Raw genomic sequence first — 17,536 nt, forward strand, 5'->3', positions numbered from 1 at the left:
CTCGCTGCTAGCACCAGATGGAGGTATATATATGCAACACATTTTATGAAGCACTAGCTTAGATGGAACTTTTTATATATGCATGCTGTGCTATACTCTTACTCCGTAAGTTATGTGTTGGGCATCAGCACTATCTAGCTCATTTGGTAGACAGGCACAAGTGAGCTTGATATATATATGTGGAGAAGTAACTAATCAAAAGGGGTACACTATACTGCTAAGTGCTAAGTTAGACATTTTGCTATAGCTAGATGTAGTATAAACTACTTTTGAGCTGTGATAATGCTGTGAAAGCACACTAGTGAATCTATAGGTGTTATGAAGGCCAATTGTATATATGTGGGTTATTACCAACCAGTAGGAAGGCAGAATACCAACAATAGCTAGATTGGCTCAGGTCTCATGCCCTAGTACTCAAGTCTAAACAACACTTGTTGAGCAAATAGACCTAAAAAGAAGTTATCAAGCAGATTTGAATCATCTGATCTTGAATACTAGTATGGGTCATGGAATAGTTGTATAGTGGAGTACAATGGGCCGGGCATGATAAATGTAAATTCAAGTTCCAAAATTACTCAGTAAGCAGGGTTAATTAGCTAAAGATCCGGCTCTGTATGTAGAGAAATAATCCGATCCCTTCCTATAAATAAAGATAGCTAGGACTGGAATTCATGGCCCATCTCTTTAGGTCATATATATATATATATAGTATATGCTTGGGAATGTCTGCTACAGTACAATATCTAGTAGGGAAAGTATATATGTGTAGTCCTTATCATGCTGTCTCTGATCCGAAGTATGCAAAATAAAAGATCAACAATTTCAGTGAATATATATTTCGCTCATTTCTATGAGCAAAGAAACAAGGAAGCATGACAGCATGAGTGCTCCAAATAAACCCAGATCCAGGACTGCATACATAGCATGCATTATAACGATCAGAATCAAGACAAATTTGAAAGCAAACAAAAGAGTTCCACCTTTTGCAGTAAGTTCTTGCCATTACTACAATCAAGCCCTGTACTTTGCATTTCAGAGTACGTCGAAAGTGAAATTTGCAGCTGAGATAAGTACGTCCACGAGCTTGCAGGGAATGTAAACCTTACATCCATACATGGATCAACCTGAACGAAACCGACAACACACGTACACATCTCATAGTACAACCCCATCTATGCATTGATCACGACTTAAACACTATACCCAGTTACCACCAAACCCTAGGTAAAAACCTAATAATAAGTAAACAGTAAAAAAGGTTACTTGATCGATCCCCACTGATTAACAAAAACACCAGTAACTAAAACACCCTTGATTAAACCCCTCAGAGTCCTCACACTGATTAACCGAAACCACACAAGATCGATGATGATTAAAGCTAAACCGATCGAAAGCTACACTAGCTAGTAATGTCATGCTTGCATGAGACGACGTCGTCGCCGTCGTCTATCTCATGGGAACGCGCCGTTGGGAGTGGGCAAGTCCGGCCACGGCACCGACATCGCCGCCGGGCCATTCCAGTACTGCATCTCCGGCGCGGCGAGCGACACGGGTGGCAGGTCCATCCCGACCGTGTTGCTGGTCGGCGCGGCGGCGGAGACGCTCGACAGCGCCGACGGGAGTGAGGTCACCGCGGTGGTGCAAGGGAGGGACGCGGTGGCGACGTCGTACGGCGCCTGGGGGCGCCCCGCGTTGCTCACCACCGCGTGCAGCTGGTCGCTGTAGTAGCTCGCCGCCGGCGAGGACGACGCCGACGAGGGCAGCTTGAGGCCGAGGCTCGACAGCACGTCGTGGTGGCCCAGCGTCCCCATGCCGAGCTGGGAGTCCATGTGCGGCGGCGGTGGAGTGACCGGCCGCGGCGCGGACTGTGGCCAGAGCGACGCCGCCGTGCCGGCGCCGGCGCCATTGGGAGCGCCTGGCAGGATCTGGAGGTGACCCATGGTGTCCAGCCCAAGAAGCCGGTGGACATTGCTGCCGCCGTGGCCCTGCACTCCCCTGGCGCTGTTGAGCAGCGCCATGAGGTGCGCGGTGGCGGCCTGCTGCCCGGAGGCCCAGGACACTGGCCCGCCGCCGAGGCCGAGCGGCGGCGCGGCCTTGCAAGACATGGGCGGCTTGGCGACCGGCGCCGGCATGGGGCGCGGCTTGCGGCACCCGCCGCCGATGGGGACGTTGCGGAGCGCGCCGCCCTTGGTCCAGTACCGGCGGCACGTCTTGCAGAAGTGGCGCGGCTGGGTGAGGTTGTAGTTGTTGTAGTAGCAGAACTTGGTGTTCGACGAGTTGCACCGCGGGCACCGCAGCGGCGCCTGCTCCGCCGCGCCGCCACCCTGCCCCTGCCCGTGCGGCGACGAGGTCGCCGACGACGACCTCTGCTGCGTCGCCTGCGCCGACGAGCGCGACGACGTCGACGACGACGACGTGGGCGACGGGTTGGACACGATAGGCTGCAGCACCACCGGCAGGGAGGCGTGGTTCAGAGCGCTGGCGCCCTTGAGCTGGTCCATGGTTGTCCCTCCAAGGAGTTCTTGGATCATGGTGATGAAATGGATGGATGATGTAGAAATCACAAGCTCAAAAGGCTTCTTGAAGCTGAGAAGAAGGCAAAGGCAGTGAGGTATGTGTTGGCTTTCAGAAGCTTTGTGGAAATGGATCAGATGATGGTGTTCGGTGGGGTAGTTATGGTAGTACTTGGGGTGAGGGGGTGATGAGGGTTTATAAAGAGGATGGTGGATGGTAGCTAGGGCTAGAAGAAGCTGCTTTCTTTCTGTGCCTTATTTGTCCATGTTCAGAAGATAAAACTTGTCTTTGCTCAGTAAATTATTGGCTGGTTGCATGGCAGCATGGATTAGGGGTTCTAGATGTGTTGTAGATGGGGGCCGCTTTGCATTTCCTTGGAATGATGAATGGTGGGGTTTGCACTGTTTTACACTGTCATGTTTCTAGTTCTAACTGACTGGGTTGTCTCTTTGTTTGTTTTTATCTTCTCCGTACTTATGTTGGTAAGTGGAGTACTAGATAATCATCCTTTTTTACAGGTTAAATACTTCGGTTGGTGCATTGGTCGAGTTTTTATAAGTGGTTTTAGCTCATACTTTTTTTTCTTTTACTATGAATCATATCACCTTCTTACAATTTCATTCCTAGCTAGGTAGGAGTAATATTCAAATGATTCATTTTGGGGTCAGCAATGTACAGTACCAAGAGCCACGACAACATTACCTCACATGACAAACTTTCCTAAATCCAAGTTCTAAAAGTTGGATTTTCAGGGAAAAGTAAAAGGGTTTTGAAACAAAACTTTGAAGTTTTGATTGTCGTGAGTTAGTGGTATATTAGGGTTGAAAACCCATTTTTAGGTGAAAGTAGAAAGTTTCATGAAAAATGTCAATCAAAAGAGATCATTTCTTTTTATTTTGAAAAGGCACACATAGTGAAAGGTATCAATATTATAACAGATTTAATGTTTAAAACAATGACAAGATAACATCACAAGAACCTATAGCTTAGCGGTGTGCCGAGCAAAAGAACCTATAGCTTATCGGTTACAGTGCTCAAGTAGCATTACAGATCCTTGGTTCTACTCTCCACGGGAACGAATTTTAGGACCAGTTAAATTTTAGGTTCTCTTGTAGGAAGGAGGGGGACAATCGATCTAGTAGGCCCTCGTATAGGGGTAGCAAGAGAGTCCCGTCCCGCGTGTGTGGGTGTTAGGTTTCATGGCTTCTCTTGGCCGGGTTTAGTCAAGACTTTTTCTTCTTAATGAAAAGTCGTGGGAGTGGTTTTTCCTTCACCGGTTAAGTTGTTTTTTGAAAGTGTGTCAAGCCTTTTTTATTTCTTTGACACTGTCTATTACTCCATCCGTTTTACAATGTAAGTCACTCTAGCATTTTCCACATTCATATTGATGTTAATGAATCTAGATAGATATATATGTCTAGATTCATTAACATCAATACGAATGTGGGAAATGCTAGAATAAGTTATATTGTGAAACGGAGGAAGTATATATATATATTTTTTTGGGGGGTGTTTACTTTAGCATTATCAATTTAGCAATACGAAAATTGGTGCACATATTCTCCTATTTTCGGTAACTGCTAATAGGCATTGTAAGTTGCCACGATATTTTTCCAGATTGAACAGTTTCTAGTTTCTGCCATTTCCGAGCAGTCAAATGGATGCCGATATCACAACCGTTAATTGGTGATCAATGTTATAACGAATTTAGTCAAACTAACCTAGTTTTTTTCCTGCGCAATTGCTGTAGCGCTGGATTAAAGGCATGTTAATTCGGAAGGACGGGATGCGCGCGGCTGTTGATGCTGGCGTTTTTTGCTGGGAATTGAACTTAATTATTTGATATATTAATTGCTCTTACTGCTAGTAGCTAGCTTCAGACCATACAACTCTTGCTTCTAGCTAGCTTGTTCTATAACACATTTTAATTTGGTGTTATATCTATACTGTACCAAAAACTACAAATTTAACGTCCATGCCCGTGATCACACGTAAGACAATACAGCTACTTCTCTACATGAAACGTCCTTGTATTCCACTCGTACGTGCGTATATTAATTTGTACAAGGAAGTGGAACCCATGCAATATATGCATAATCACATTCTGTACATGCCTGCATGTTTCGATCTGGCCGTGTAGGGCCAGCCAGCAGCGTGTGCTATCATGCATATGGCGCCCCGTAAATCAGACACAGAGCATTCCAGGAAAACCGATTCGATCATCACATACATTTTCTAAACCGAAAGTACATGAGAAAGATAGCAACATGCTTATATCGAGCTGATTAATTGATGGCAACAGGTTAATAATGGTCAGTCAAGGGATAGATCTAATCATGCAGTCAATGGGAGAGAACGCTAGGAAGCACAAGAGTACAAGGCCATGTGTCGTTGCCCAAGCAGCTGGCTTAACTCAAGAGCTAACAAACTAATAAACTTAATTATTATATGCAAGAACAGCATATTTATTGGGTGCTCGACTTGACAATTTGTGACCTTGTGAGAGCTCTACAAACTAAAATGGCCTTGTCACTCACTCGCATGGTCGGCTGGACTGAACTGCAGCCTTGACTCCTCGAGAACATCCAGAATTCTGTGACTCATGCATGAGGTGACACCTTTTGACCCCCTTTTGCAATCTGGTTTGAACAAGCTTGCTTGCCAATTGTGTGTAGTATTTGTGTTTGTGTGTGTGCATGAAACTGTTGGTTGATGATCATCTACCAATGTTTTGGCGACATGCATGGCGTGATGTTCTGCGCTTTCATTTATTCAGACATTCAGTCGTCAGTTTCCCCTGATCACTACTGAATGATTACCACAAGTCCCTTTAGCGAAATCATCATGACCAGGCTTGTCACATTCTGAACAGTAGCAGTTCCACAAAAGAGAACATTGTTGCTAGTATATGAGCCTGGCTGATCACGGCAGTGTATTCTTCCTTCATGATGCGATGGAGAAAGAAAGAAGGGGAAAGGACGAGACTATGATAACAAGCCAAAAGCCCTGAACAGAGAGTAATTTAGGGCCTCTTCTAAACAGCTGCAGTCCCGCTCTTTCTTGGGTGCACACCTCTACACTTTCTCGCTCTCCGAGGGCGTTAGAGCAAGTCTAGTAGTGCAGCCAAGGGCTTACTCCAATCTACAATCATACTATAGTAATAAAAGTATTGTTCTTTAAACAATCATTTTTCTTCTAGTATCATGCACTCTCTCTTCTAACATAAGTGGCAGTGCATGGCATTGAATCACTAGTATTGCTCAAATACGTATTGGAGCGCGAGTAGAGCCGGCGCTTAAACAGTCGCCTGCTGGTACCTTCTCTCTCCTTCATCTCATTATTAAAATCCATAAAGTAGGCTTGTAGCTGGTTATTGTACCTGCTCTTAGAGCCTGCATTGTAACTGAAATTTTAGAAGTTCAGAGTACACCACGGTTTTTTAAAGTTAATCTTGGTTGTACTATTGAAGTATAGGAGTATTAGATTGAAGTTGATTACACTATTACATAATTTAGGCTCCTGTGAGAGAAGTGAGAATCCTTAGGATCTTTTTAGGATTTTTTACCAGAAAACCAGTTCAAATTCCCGTGTTACTCGTTGCTGGTACAAGCCCACAGTACAATTGGCTTTGTCTGAACTCTGAACAGCAAACCGCATACTCCTACTTCCTGGCACGCATATATGTTTCGGACAAACGCTGGCACGCGCGCAGTGCTGCTTCCTGCTGATGCTTCTTCGGTTGCTAGCTTCGTCTTCCGTTCGAGCTGCAGCTGGCTGCTGCTGCCTCTGGCAGCCAACGTCGCAGAGATTGGCCGTTGGCGTCGTCCTCCTCACTGCCAAGCTGCCACAAAGCGAAAACAGCATCCGAACCGGTCGCCCGGTCTCGGTCGGTCAGGGTGTGGCCCACTTCCCGATGACCTGGCCCACCGCCACCGCAGATAGTAGAGTACTGTACGTACACAGCTCCTAGTACCAGTAGTAACGCCTATCATGATCAGGGCCATATCCTTCGATGGTGTGTTTGGATAATTGGTTAGGAGATGTGTAATTGGGAAATGAAAATGAATGGAGGGATAGAATGAAATGGAGTGGGGAGAATAGATGACTAAGATTAAAACTTACCCTTTGAGGGGTGGGAAATCATATCACAAACCTATTATCTAAACATAGCCTCGGTTCTTCTACAAATTGGGGAGAGAAACCATGCCATGGCACTAGCTAGTTTATATTTGCACGTACTTTCCCTGTTTTATAATATAAGAATTTCTCGTATTTTTCATATTTATATATATGTTAAAGCGTCTAGATTAATTAATATATATAAACGTGAGTAATGTTTGAAAATATTATATTATGTAATGGAGAGAGTAAGTCGTAGCATGGAACTTTCATTTTTTTTCTTTGGATGTCTGGATGATGATGGGAAACGGCGGCGGCCGGCAAGAAAACGATCGTTTACACACCGCGCGGGCACGCGACGATGCCCAGTCAAAACCGTTTCTGCGCCAACGGCGTCCGCTTGCAGCGTGCCGTGCCGCCCGGGGACACGGCAGCAGGCAGACGCAGCGCGGCGCGCCCCGACAGCGCGGCCGTACCCGGCGAAAACAACGGCGCGCGCGCGCGGCCAGATTCTGATCCTCCACAGTTCATCCCCGAGCCAAGACGCGCGGCGCGCGAGTGGGTCGTCTCGTCGAGCAGGTGACACGGCCGGTGCGGCGCCGGTGACGCGCGCGCGCGGCCGAGGCTGGAGACTGTGTGGGTAGAGTGCGTACGTACGTCGATTGTTCGGGGGCCGACCCCGTTCAACGGCAAAGGCAGGCAGGGAAACAAAGCGGTAAAGTGACACAGGCCTAAGCTAGTGGCCAGTAAAAGGAGGAGCTACAGCCGGCTAGGTGGTAGGAGTAGTAGCCAGTAGTAGTACAGGACAGTGCTGTGTGTTTGTGCCGATTGACTCCTAGAAACCCGGGCTGCTACTACTCCGGCTCGGGCCTGCTTTACCTTGTTGCCTTGATGCTTCTCTTCTCCCGGACATGGCGACCGATCATGGGCACGAGATAGCGAGATTCTCTCTCTCTCTCGTAGTACTAGTATATGGCGTGTAATGATTGTAGGAGTACGTACCTAGGAGTAGCTATCCCCTGCTCCGTCATTCGATTCGACGTACGTGTTCTCTCATCCACTGAGAGTCGATAATAGTACCATGACAAAATTGATAACGAGTTCTTTAATCAAAGATTATTGCAAAGACCATACCTTAATCAGAAGAGTATGTGAACTTGATGGAGAGTACCTTTCTTTGCCACAGGAGTAATTTATAAAGGCGTACACTCTTCCACAAAAATACTCTGCCATCAAGTTTTAAGTACAAGTACGTACTTAGCTGAATCGGATAAAACTGTCTACGGTGTCATTGCGAGATTGGGAACTGATGATCATCAGAGCATCAAAAGGTTCCCAAAGTAAGATCGTAGCATCGATAATAAAGTGCACATGGGATGAAAAGGACATGCACATATACTGATATACGACATGCATGCACCCGCATCTCCCTGTAGTAGTACGTTACAATAAGTGTCCGGGCCGGCACGGCACGCTGGAATGCCGCTGAATGCACGTCACTCACGCCGGCATGTGGCGATCGATCGATCGATCGATAGATGGATACCTCCTGATAGATGCATGCATGCAGCTAGCTGACTACCACATCGGATTGTCGCGCGGCCGGCCGGTCATTCGTTGTGTCTGCCGTGCACTTGCGCGGTGCATGGGAGTCGATGGATGGACACGGACGGACGGATCACGGATGGATGCATAGCAGGGAGCGAGCCTTGTACGCGCCATTGCCTGCTCGCTTGTCCACCGTGCCTGTCATTCAACCGCGGTGAGCTAGCTGAACGACGCGACGTGACATGAGGAAACAAACTCTTGTACCATCCGGTGCCTTGCTTTTTATTCATCCCATTCTTCCTCGCCCGCGCGCGCGCGGGGATCGATGCCCGCGTCAAGAAGAATATCGGGGTGGTGGTGGGGGTGGGGCGCGCGGTGTCTTTTCGTCGGCGAGGGAGCGCGCGAAACGGAGGAGACGACGACGACGACGACGACGGGGGCGGGGCCGGGTGCGGATTACAGATGGATGCTGGCCGGCCGGGCTGGGTGCTACGGTCCTAATCATGATGGGTCAAGCTGGGGATTCGTGCCATCTGCTTTGGGCTGTTCAAAAAGGCACCAACTGCAAAGGCACGCGCTGGCTTTCTCTCTCTCTCTCTCTCGTAGAATTGCTCGCTCGCTTGCCGACCCAAAAGCTCAACTTCAAACGAGCCCTTTGTGGCCAATTTTCGGTCTTTCCTCTCTGCAAACCTTGCCACCGATCACATGGGTTTTGATTGAGCAAATCACATGCACTGATCAATCTAGTACTAGTAGTGGTAGGATTTAACATCGGTGATCGTGATTATTTATACGTAAACCGTGACGATGAATTTAGAACTAACTCTAGTGATCTCGATGGTCGGAGGAGTAACAAATTGGCGCGGGATACGTCACAGCTTTATCAGATCACCTCGCGGCGCTTTTGTTCTCTCCTCGGAATTCACCACGCGGGGAAGAGAGAGGCAGGCAGGGGCAGAAGCCGGCTTGGTAAAAACAAACTTGGTGTTTCCAATCCGTCGATCGGGGCGCGCTGCCAGAGGCAACAAAGATTCGATCGGGAGACGCCATCATCACGCGGGGAGAAGACACACCTCCTGCTGCCTATCAGCATCGCCCTCCAAGAACATTCCCATGCATCAGATCTTTGCCCAATCTTTTTGTTTAATCGATCGCTACGTACTCCTCGCTAGCTAGGGCCCTGTACGTACCAGCAGCTATAGCACGACTGTGTGCCTCTGTGCATGTGTTTGTGACTACTCCATAGATCAAATCGATTATGCAAATATGCATGCCATGCACAGTACAGTACTAGTAGCAGTGAGCCAGTGAAGAGTGGTGCCTGCCTCGGACGACACGAGCTAGAGAAGAGAAAAACAGATTACGCCCATAACGTAATCAACGTTACGTACTCGATGCCGTTTCCCAGTCACGGTAGCCAAGGCTGAAGGCTGGGATCGATATATGCGGCCGTTATATTATACTCTACTGATGGGCCTGCAGGCAGGCAGACCGGCATGAATCATTCGCGATGTGAAAAGAAACGGCGATCGGAATCGTACTCCAAAGCGAGAGCGCGGCATGATTATGTTCGGGCAAATGCGCACTGGGATTCGGTGTCATTCCGTTTCAAAACACATGCATATGTGCAAACCTCTCTCTCTCCCTCATCATCCATGTGGGCAGCCATGGAAACCTGGAACTTGGTCGATCATTATACAATAGTACTGTTTTTCTTCTCTGATTTTGGCGTAGAATTTCAACATTTTTACATCAGCTTTACGTAGGGATGTGGGTGACTAACACACAAACCCACTTAAGGCATCACTAGTATATGGGAAAAATGATCTATATAAATATTACCCACATAAATAAACTTTAACTATAGCAATACCCACAATATATATAGATATAACGTAGCATTAGGAGAAGAGAAAAGTAGAGATAAGTAATATTATTTGTTTTATATAGGTATTCTATATACGGAATTGCTAAAGCTCTATCGACAGAAAATCCTACCTCAAATCTTGCAAAATTTGGATCACTGGATGTGCTTCACGATTCGTGCTGTTCTTCTCTAACTCCGGCGACCACCTCTTCTTCTCCGGCGCCGGCGAACCCAAACTCCGGTAGAGGGCCGACGAATTAGGGTCCTGGGGTGGGGTGGGGGTGGGGGGAGGGGGAGGGGGAAGAGGGGGGAGTTCGCTGGCTTTAGAGGGATGGCCGTGGGAGGCGGTAGCCCGGCGGTGGGCGGCGGATCGGGCGGGCTGCAGCGCCGCCGAAGCCGCGGGGCTGGAGGACGGTGGCGGGCCGGTGTAGGCGGTGGGGCAAAGCGGAAAGAGTTGGGAGGAGGCGGCCGGTGGTGGCGCCCCGCCGCCGGCGACGGGGAAGACGACGGACAGCTCGTCGCCGCCGGCTTGAGGCAAAGGAGAGGAGAGGGAAAGGGAGGGGGAAGGGAAGGGGGAGGGGGCCGGCGGGGGGGGGGGGGCCTCGCCGGCGCCGTTGACACCATTCAGCCAGCCGGCAAGGCCGGGCAGCGGTGCGCTGGGGTGGCGGCGGCGGTGGCGGAGGCGCTGAGGAGCGGTGGCGCGTGAGGAATCGGGAGAGGAGAGGAATCGGGAGAGAGAGGAGAGAGGATTTTTAGGGTTTGGTTGCCTGCACGAATCTTAAAGCAATCGAATGGTCCAAAATTTGCAAGATTTGTGAGGGGGTTTTCTGTCAAATGATTTATAGACAGTCCCTTCTATATATATATATATATATATATATATATATATATATATATATATATATATATATATATATATATATATATATATATATATATATATATATATATGGATATCTTTTATTATTTTTTCTTTATATATATGGCTGAATGTAATATTTTTTTACCTATGAAATATTTTTGCACTACATTGAGGATGTCCTGATACATCAAAATAAGCGGGTTTATGGCTTATTTTGGTATATAAGTGGGTTTTGCTAGTTAATCACCAACTCCCTTCATCACATAAAATAAACTTTGAATTAGATGTGACATAACTAATACAACGAATCTGAATACTTTTTGAGTAAATTTTACAAAACTACAGTTACTTTGATCAGATCATAATAAAACTATTGATTTAAGATGTTGCATCACAAAACTACAAATTTAATACATGACTTATCACAAAATTACATATTTAAGCCAACTATCACAAAGCTATAGATTTAATACTAGAGTTATCACAAAACTACCACTACTGGAGAAACCGTTTATACTGCCGGTTGGTAACCTTCTTTAGTCCCGTTTTTTCAACCGGAACTAGCAATCCGGGACTAAAGATGTCCATCTTTAGTCCCGGTTGGTGTTGGTATCTTTAGAGGGTAGCGGCAGTCCCAATAGGTCTCATTTTCTTTTTTTTTCCATTGTTTTTTAGCCAGAGTTTATTCCCTGTATTTTCTCCCAAATCGAGTGGGATGCATATTCCCAAATCAAACTAACATCCCAAAACATTCACATCACAAATCTTAAGTTACTTGTACACACAAATCAAATACATCACAAATCTTAAAAAAATTACACACAAACCAAATACATCACATATTATACATATCAGTGAATCACAAATTGTAAAAAAAAAGAATGGATGTCGGTAGCGCCGTCTGCTACTCGGTCCGTGCGCGGCCACCTGCTGCGTGCGGCCCTGTCGGGCACGGCCCCGCCGACCGCCTGACGCGTGCGGGAAGGGAGGAGGGGGAGGCGGCGGCCCTTGCTGGGCATCGGATGGGGAGTGATGAGGGGGAGGAGAGGGCCGGGATGGGAGGAGGAGGGGGAGGAGGAGAGGGAGATGGATTTGAGGAGAGGAGAGGCCGGTTGTTGAGGAGATTGAGGCTGGTTGTGGGGGAGAGATAGGGAATAGGGATTATATACTACGCGTGATTTTAGTACCAACCGGGAGTAAAGATCTGGGAGATGACTAAAGTGGTGATCTTTAGTCCCGATTTGTGACACCAACCGGGACTAAAGATCCCCGCCCCTCTAACAAGGGACTGACATGGGATGAACCGGGACTAAAGAAGATCGTAGAATGTCTTTGGGGTTTTAAACCGGGACTAAAGATCATCTTTAGTCTCGGTTGATAACAAGATCGTAGAATGTCTTTGGGGTTTTAAACCGGGACTAAAGATCATCTTTTGTCCCGATTCTTTTTTTTAACCGGGACTATTGTGGTTTTGGGGCGACCGAGCAAAGATCAGTTTTCCAGTAGTGTACATATTATATAGCTTAAATCCCTACCACTACTGCTATGTTAGAGTGATAAATGTTGTAGTTTTGTACTTAACATGATGTAAAGTATGTACTTTTGTGATAATTTTATTACTAAATTTATAGTTTGGTGATCTTCCATTTTAAATTTGTAGTTCTTTGATAATTTTGGTTATAAATCTCTTGTTGTATGATACATCTTTTTAAATATATAGTTTTGTGATAGTTTTATCAAAGAACATGTCGTTTCATGAAATTTACTCTTTTTTATGGAAGGAGTACACGTTATACGTGTGTCTGGTTGGGGAAATTTTTGGGAAATGGGCCGAGATGGTACTGTTGTATGGAGATGGGCTGACTTAGGAGCAGAATTCGACGATGGGAAAGTCCCATGTGCTATTGCAGCCCGTAGGCCGTGTGGCTACGTGGATCGTAGTCCGGGCTGCGCGCACCTCACAGTCTCCGGCCCTTTAATTGGTGTTCTTGTTGGGCCGAAATGTTTATGATGTCTTTTGATTCTGGCTTTCAGACTATACAAACTAGCTTCAACCATGGTAATGTTTGGTTCATTTCCCTAACAAAATGTTCCGAAAAGAAGAGGCGGGAGTAAACCAAATATCTAACTATGAAGAAAAAAGGGTGAAGCACGATTTGAATTTTTTTAGAATTCATTTAATTTAATGCGATTTAAAATTTAAAACTGTACAAAACCATATCCATTCCACCCCGTGCGGCCCAACTGCTGCCCGAGGCCCACACTGAATTCCTCCCTCACTTTCCTCGCATCGCAACGTGCGGAGATGCAGCAACGTCTCGACGAGTCGACGGCGCCGCGACGGGGAGCGGCCGTCTTCGCATCTCTCCCCCATTCAAATTCCAATACTCCAAAGCACCGTTAATACTACTACTTCTCTCACGAATCCCCAATCCCTAAAATCCCCGTACGCCGCCCGCTTCTCTCCTCCGATTCCTCCGCCGCCTTCGCGCCGCCGCCCTCGCCTCTCTTGCGCCTCCACCGGCCACCGCCGCGGCGTCCGATGGAGAAGCCGGAGTGGAGCATGGACGACTTCGAGATCGGCAAGTACATCGGCGAGGGCAAGTTCGGGAAGGTCTACCTCGCCCGCGAGAAGCAGGTACGCTTCCAAGCCCTAGCCCTAGCCCTAGCCCCCCAACACCTTCGATTTCGTCTCGATTTCGCCTTCGTTGGGAGCTGATTTTGCCCGGGGACAACTGCGGGTGGTTTCAGAGCGGCTACGTGGTGGCGCTCAAGGTGACATTCAAGGCGAAGCTGGACAAGTACAGGTTCCACGCGCACCTGCGGCGGGAGATCGAGATCCAGCACGGCCTCGACCACCCCAACGTGCTCCGTCTCTTCGCCTGGTTCCACGACGCCGAGCGCGTCGTCCTCGTGCTCGAGTACGCCGCCCGTGGGGAGCTTTACAAGCTCCTCCGCACCGTCCGCCGCTTCTCTGAGCGCACCGCTGCTACTGTGAGCCCCCTCACCCCCTAGCGCCTTTCATCAGTTCAATTTCCTCCCATTTTCTTTTGTGATTGTTTTTGTTGCAATCGTGTACTATTGATTACGTTAGCAAACTTACTGTTCGCCCGTAATTTTTATGACCCAAACCATTCGAAAATTCATAATCGGCATAAACCCTGTATGTTAAATTCTATAGCTCTACAGACATACGGACGGAGTAGTATTTAACTTTCTTTCATTGTCAAATCTTTTGCAAGTTGTTCGTGCTATTGGATCTGCTAGAAATTCCCATGATCTCATCGGAACATTGCGATTCACAGGCTCTAACATTTTTCCAGATACACATCACTTTTTTTTTGCTTCCATTACATGAAATGAACTAAAGCATTGTCACCTTTTTATGTCTATAAAATCTGTCAAAGAGTAACACAAGGATATGCTTTCAGACATGAATTCATGGAACATCATGAGTACCAGTTTTCCATTAACCAAAAAAGATGAACATTTCCTTTGATTCTTTACCATAAGCTCTGAACAGAACAACATGCACCTGCCTTGCCATCTATGATATCTCAGGCCCTATAATTATGATGTACATATGTTGCTTTCCTTCTGATTTTCTAATGTTCACATTATACTTTGTGATGACCTTGTACCTTGTTTATTTTTAGTATGTTGCCAGCCTTGCCGGTGCACTAGCATACTGTCATAAGAAGCAAGTTATCCATCGGGACATCAAGCCAGAGAATTTACTCCTTGATATTGAGGTTGGTTCTTTTATCTGCAGTTTTGCACCTCTTCTACTGTTACCCTTCTCAACACCATCTTCCATAAAGTGTTGCAAGTGAATTGAATAGCATCTTCCTCTTAAAGAAATAACTGAATTGTGTCATGTTAATTAGTTTGAAGGTATCTTCGCCTTTTTTTTCTTCTTAATTTCTACTGTCTTTGTAACAAGTTTCACGACCTGATGGTCTCAGATATGCACATGTAAATATAACAGATTCATGATATTTTAATCTACAGTTGATATGGTGTTTCTGAATGAAACATTTTCTTTGCAACTTTGCATATCTGATTTGATTCACATTAAGTGTAAATTATAGAGCTTTGTATATGTGAAAAAATATGGACTGTCAAATTTGACCTGATGGAACTTTTTAAATGGAAATGGCAACTTGAAACACATGTGGAATGGAAGAATATGTATGTAAATATAATGCATCCAGATTATGCCTGAGTAGTAGTAGTAGTAGACTAGTATTATGGTACAGATCTTACATGTAAATAATGATGGGACATGACAGAGAATGCCTCTACTGAATTCCACACGATGTTGCTGGTTTGAATACTGTATATGTGGACTGGAAGCTAAGTTATTACAATAGAATCCTCTCATTATTATTGAAGAATGGATAGTGTCACCATGAATATGATCACATGCTATCATGTAACTCTAGTTTTCTTGCCTCAAATATAAGAGTAGAAAGTTGATAGATAACAGTCTCGATGTGTTTATATGTTGTGCCTGATGGTTGATGTGACCTTAACTGCATGTCGGTACATGACATGCTAACATTTGTTTTAAATAACTATGTACCTCCCCCTTTTCCAGGGCCGACTTAAAATTGCAGATTTTGGATGGGCAGTTAGATCAAATGCTAAACGACACACACTTTGTGGTACAATTGATTACCTGGCACCTGAAATGATAGAGAAAAAGGCTCATGACCATGCTGTTGACAACTGGACTTTAGGAATCTTGTGCTATGAGTTCTTATATGGGTCACCACCTTTTGAAGCAGCAGAACAGGATGATACATTGAGGAGGTAAGACCTACTGTGTTGAATGTTTTGTCCAATCTTAATTTGTTACATGTTTTCACTCTCCTTAATATGAATTCTGAGCAGGATAGTTAAAGTGGATTTGTCGTTCCCCTCAACTCCTTATGTTTCTGCAGATGCTAAGGATCTCATTTGCAAGGTAAAATTTGTGGTATTGATTATACCTATTGTATATGTTACACTAAAATGGGTTGAACTTTTGAGTTTTGAGCTTCGAGTTCGTATGCAGCTTTTGGTGAAGGATTCAAACAAGAGACTTTCTCTTGATGACATAATGAAACATCCATGGATTGTGAAGAATGCAGACCCATCAGGGAGTTGTAGTGACCAAAAGGCTCGCACATAATACCTTTAAGAAACAAGGTACGTTGGGAAGCATAACGTGCTAATGAAATACACACCTTACCTTCCCAGTCATCACCCTAGTATGCTGAGCTAAACATTAAACTTTATACACATTTGTCAGGCTACATTAAAACGATTCTGTTCTGTTCTCATTATGGACTAAAATAATTTTCTTCATTTGTTTGTGAAGCATTTTAGGCCTACTTTGGATTGTAGGAATTCTAGATGATATTCGGAGGTTTCATTTCCTGTATTATTGAGTTACTGTTCACCCCTTTGGATTGGAGGAAGAAGGCATAGGAAATTTGGAGGAATTTTTCCTTTGCCTTTGATTTCGTAGGTAGTCCAAGGCAAAACAATGCATGTTACTCCAAATGATCATAGTTTTAAACACATACTAAGGAAAATAATACACATTTTATGCTTATTTAGGAAGAGTCCTGTGTTTTACTCTATTTATGTGTTCCAAACGATATGTATCATATTTTCCTATGTTTTTCAATCCTATATTTTGCGTATGCAATCCTATCGTATTACTACATTTTTTTCTATTCCTGTTTTTCCAATTCCTGCACTGCGAATGAGCCCTTGACTACCAATAGTGTCCTTCAGCTTTCCCAAACCTTGTCTGAGACTCTACTTTGGAAGTGGCAGGTTAAGGGCTTGTCCTGTAAGATTTAGGTGCTGTGAGAAGTTTTGAAATTAGACCAAAGTGTAGTCTGATGCAGCATACGAGGAGTTAGTTTTTCCACCTTGTGCCCGTTCTGAATTTGGACTCAAATCCTTGGGGCTTTCCCTGCTCTCTTATTTGTATTTATTTTTTGGCTCTTTTATGCAGGTTACTCCGTGTCATTGAGGGACCTGGTGAAGGCTGGTGTAGTATTTTGGCGAATGCGTTGTTTGCCAGTGGCCCGTATTTTTTTTAGCTAATTAAGTAATTATGGATGTCTATATGTATCCGCTAATCCCACCTCACTGGGAAGCCCCAAGCTACCTAACTACACTGGCTAATGCATGACGTGAAGTCCTACCATGTTTATGTTTGCTGTTGTCCGCTCCTAAAGGAAGTTGGCTGGTGTAGCCGTACCAGTTTATGACCCTAATCCTCATCAGTCATCGGTGATAGCATCTTCATTACCCTAAGTGCCATGTTGTTGTTGTGGATAAAGTTACTTAACGGAAATATAAGTATACCAAGTGCATGTCTACCTACCTTAGGAAAATTGGTTCATATCTTCCCCATATTTGGTCTAGCTCGGTGTGGTTGCGCTAATGATTTAATCTAATGTAGCCTCATGCCGTTACACGAGAAACTAGTGCAGTTAGACCTTGAACAAGCAACATAGAAAGTTGATTAGGTCATAAAAGTCAATTTATCATATGCTTCATTTTGAAGAAATTTAGTGCGAATTCGAGCAATTTCTGTAAAGCTCTGGCAAAATTCCTGCGTT

General features: G+C 45.5%; 2 protein-coding genes across 5 annotated transcripts; one reads left to right on the top strand and one right to left on the bottom strand.

Annotated features, from left to right (window-relative positions):
• Nucleotides 1-1,158: 1,158 nt before the first annotated feature.
• LOC127765940 (dof zinc finger protein 4-like) lies at nt 1,159-2,728 on the bottom strand. Its single transcript, XM_052290919.1, has one exon. The coding sequence runs from the start codon at nt 2,529-2,531 to the stop codon at nt 1,452-1,454; it is 1,080 nt and encodes a 359-aa protein (XP_052146879.1). The 5' UTR covers nt 2,532-2,728; the 3' UTR covers nt 1,159-1,451.
• Nucleotides 2,729-13,258: 10,530 nt separating this feature from the next.
• On the top strand, nt 13,259-17,186 carry LOC127766072 (serine/threonine-protein kinase Aurora-3). 4 transcript variants are annotated; one of them, XR_008016203.1, is made up of 8 exons: nt 13,263-13,548; nt 13,662-13,904; nt 14,567-14,662; nt 15,511-15,725; nt 15,807-15,879; nt 15,970-16,103; nt 16,740-16,823; nt 16,924-17,186. XR_008016203.1 is itself a non-coding variant. In XM_052291099.1 (7 exons), exons 1-6 carry the CDS (start codon nt 13,453-13,455, stop codon nt 16,084-16,086), a joined length of 840 nt encoding a protein of 279 aa, XP_052147059.1. In that variant the 5' UTR covers nt 13,265-13,452; the 3' UTR covers nt 16,087-16,103; nt 16,924-17,186. The 4 variants fall into 4 exon arrangements, 2 of the variants coding, with proteins under 2 accessions (XP_052147058.1, XP_052147059.1); XR_008016202.1 differs by having other exon boundaries at nt 13,259-13,548; nt 15,807-16,103; XM_052291099.1 differs by lacking the exon at nt 16,740-16,823 and having other exon boundaries at nt 13,265-13,548.
• The last annotated feature ends 350 nt before the right edge of the window (nt 17,187-17,536 follow it).

This window comes from Oryza glaberrima, chromosome 3 (genome assembly GCF_000147395.1).
Source record: "Oryza glaberrima chromosome 3, OglaRS2, whole genome shotgun sequence".
In the NCBI taxonomy this organism is placed as follows: Eukaryota; Viridiplantae; Streptophyta; class Magnoliopsida; order Poales; family Poaceae; genus Oryza; species Oryza glaberrima.